The sequence below is a fragment of the Ceratosolen solmsi genome, unplaced genomic scaffold (genome assembly GCF_000503995.2).
Source record: "Ceratosolen solmsi marchali unplaced genomic scaffold, CerSol_1.0 scaffold58, whole genome shotgun sequence".
Lineage (NCBI taxonomy): Eukaryota > Metazoa > Arthropoda > Insecta > Hymenoptera > Agaonidae > Ceratosolen > Ceratosolen solmsi.
Window position 1 is genome coordinate 1,307,085 of NW_011948447.1, and position 3,181 is coordinate 1,310,265.

At 25.7% G+C, this 3,181-nt stretch overlaps 1 protein-coding gene across 1 annotated transcript in view; it reads right to left on the bottom strand.

The window, feature by feature from the left end:
• The window catches only part of NSD (Nuclear receptor binding SET domain protein), a 12,056-nt gene extending 8,881 nt beyond the window's left edge, over window positions 1–3,175 (bottom strand). The window contains exons 1-4 of the mRNA XM_011504722.1: window positions 2,788–3,175; window positions 2,130–2,400; window positions 669–1,075; window positions 1–459 (exon numbers count right to left, since the gene is read on the bottom strand). Coding sequence (XP_011503024.1) covers window positions 1–459; window positions 669–1,075; window positions 2,130–2,400; window positions 2,788–2,982 — 1,332 coding nt within the window. The 5' untranslated portion in view covers window positions 2,983–3,175. The remainder of the gene's footprint in view (window positions 460–668; window positions 1,076–2,129; window positions 2,401–2,787) is intronic.
• Window positions 3,176–3,181: the final 6 nt, after the last annotated feature.

Consider the following 3,181-nt stretch of genomic DNA (forward strand, 5'->3'; position numbering starts at 1 on the left):
ATTAATATCATCTTGATCGGATAGTTCCTCAGTCTCTGGCTCAATTTTTATTCTTCGTCTTCTGGCTTTATCAGATTCCTGCTCGGAATCAACGTCCTCTTCATCCTCATCCATTACCATTGAGTATAATATCATTTCTTCTTCTTGTAAATAATCTGCTCTGTATTTACCTCGATCTTGGGTACTCATATTTTCCCATAAATCCAATAAATATGCTTTTATATCTCCTTCTGTAGCTTCTGGGTCTAGCTGTTCTGCCATTTCTTTATTACGTTCACAAAAAATTTCAAATACACCTTCTTTTCCCATTTTTTTATTTCTAAATTTTCTTGAAATGGGAGCTTCATCACTAGAATCTTTATGACTTGATGGAGGAGTTGGAGGAGTTTCTAAACTTACATTATTTTCTACTGTAAGCTTATTTTCTATTCTTTCTTCTATCTCTTCAACTTCTTCGACCTAAGAAATAATAATCAATATTGAAAGTATTTATTGATTGAATTTCCATCTATAAAAATGTATTATTCATATAAGAAAATAGTAAAATATAATTAAAAGTAATTAAATTAATTCTTAAATTAAAACTACGTAATAAAGTTAATTATTTTTAAGGCGATAATGTGAATATATTTTTTATCATAGTCGAATCTTATGTTGAAATTTCTTACTTCTGCTTTGGACTTTTTAAGTGTTATTTCTTCATTTGCTATCCCTTGTTTTCTTTTTTTATTACTTTCATCTGACTTAACACAAGAACCTACTGACTTATTTAATGAATCTTTCGTATTATTTTTAGGCCTAAAAAGTTCAATTCTTGCTTCAACACTTTTAGCCATAAACCCAGATGCTTCTGCAACAGCATCATCCCATTTAAGTTTCATTGATGGCTTGATTGAATACGCAGCAGCATGTTTAGGATCTTTTTTTTTAATATCAGGTGTTATTTCTTTACTTCGTCTTTCAAAGTCAGCAATTCCAAGGAAAGGTATTATATTTGAAAATGGTACCCAGCTGTGACGTCCCTTGTCTGCACAGTACCGAACATGTACCCAACAATGCTTAGTTTTATGATTACCTAAAATAATTATAATTTTTAAACTAATTAAATCTTAATTAAATATTCAATTTCATACTCAGTATTGTCATTAAAAAACATTATAAATATTATAAAAATATCTGTAAATTTTACTAAGAACATGAAAATAAGATATAAGTTTTTGTTTAAACACTTACTCTTTAATTTACTTACAAATTTTTAATAACATGTACTTATTTATTAGAATTATATTTTAACGAGTAACTAACCTTTGGTAACAAATGTGGTTATATTTATCAACTCTGAACTAGAGCTTCTGTATTAAGCATAATTATATATTATGAAGACTCATTTTAATCTTAATTTAGCTATTATTTTTCTTAAATTAAAATTTCAGTATTTTCCTTGAAAATGGCAGTAACATTAGATGTTACATGTACTAAAATTATTATTTTATTAAAAATCAATTACTGTTACTCAGTTGGTAATCTACATTTTTATACTCTCTTGGTATAAATAGGAACTAATAACATTTGGAAAAATATATAGTAATAATTGAAAAAATTAAACATTATTTCATATTTACAAATAAATTTATTTAACAATAATAAATACAAAAATATTATTTTTGTAGTTTAAGTTTTAATTTTAAAAACATAAATATGATTTGTGTACACATATATATTTATAAAAACTATCCTTTTCATTTTGGATAAATTTTATAAAATGTAATATATACAAATATATAATTTGAAGTTATTAGAACATATTTTATTTTATTTATATTCAAACACTGTGATAGCAATATATAATTTCGTAATATAAAAATATAGTAATAAGTCAGAAAATATAATAATTGTTATATTAAATATTTTTAATCATACAATTACAGCTGATTGATAAAATATATTTCATAATTAGAAATCATTTAATATAACATTTAAATAATAATTTCATGACAAATTAATAATTTATACATATTGATTTTTTTTTTGAAATAGCAGAAAGTAAAAAAGATTTGTATAAATTTTCTTTTAATGTACTTAATTAATATAATGCATTTTTAATAATTAATATATAATTGCATACTAACCTTTCAGTGATAAAAATGACATGGTAGATGGATCAAGTGTAACGACACCAGGCCAGAAAGGAAAGCTACCTATTTTGGCCCAAACAAGTTGTCCCAGAGTCCATGGACTTTTTGCTTGTAGATCTTCAATGCTAATTATTTCTTCCTTTCCTTCTTCTTTTACCAAGCCATTAAAGCTGTTATTAAAATTTCTTTGCATATTTATAGTTTCTTCTATTGTAATTTCGTTTTCAATAACTTCTTGTTTTATGTTCTTTGGTACTTTTAAATTCTGAAATATTTCAATATGATATTTGGTTATATAATATATATAATTATATTTAAACTTGTTGAATTATTTAATAATAGCAAATTAAGAAGCATAATAATATTGTAAGATAAGTTATTTTAAGTTACAACATTTATAATCAAATAAAAATATATATTACTCTGCAAAAGAGACAAGAACAGCAAATAGGAGCAAATAATCTTAGCAGTATATTTTTGGTAATATTGCTTTAAAACTGTTTTCACATTGTTATAATAATTAATTATCTTATCTTACTTGTTGTACTTTTGAGTTTTATTGGCAGAGTACACTAAAGTAACCCAAAAGGTATCGTTAATATGATTACTAGCTTATAATTCATTAATGATAGAATTTTTAAGCTATACATGCCTTTGGAGAGTCAAGTATTACAGTACTAGGAGACTTAGTCTTAACCATTCTACCATAGCGTGTGACACCCGAAGACAGTCTGGATAAGGGTGAGCATGATTTACTTTCATTTTGATCAATTGGTACATTCTTTTGTTGTTCTTCGGTTATTGAATAATTTTTTTTTACATCATCTTCCTCGTGGGAATTCATCATTAGAAGTTAGATCACCTTGTCATAAGGAATTCATGTAACCGAGCGTGCTTGGCTTGATCAAGAGTGTGCTCCTAAATGTAATTGAGGCTAATTCACTAATGTAAAGAGACTCGATCTATGTAATTTAAACTAGATACTCCGAATATGAGCTGGCTTTTTAGAAGATAGCAGCAGTGCATTTTCTTAACGTCCATTAAAT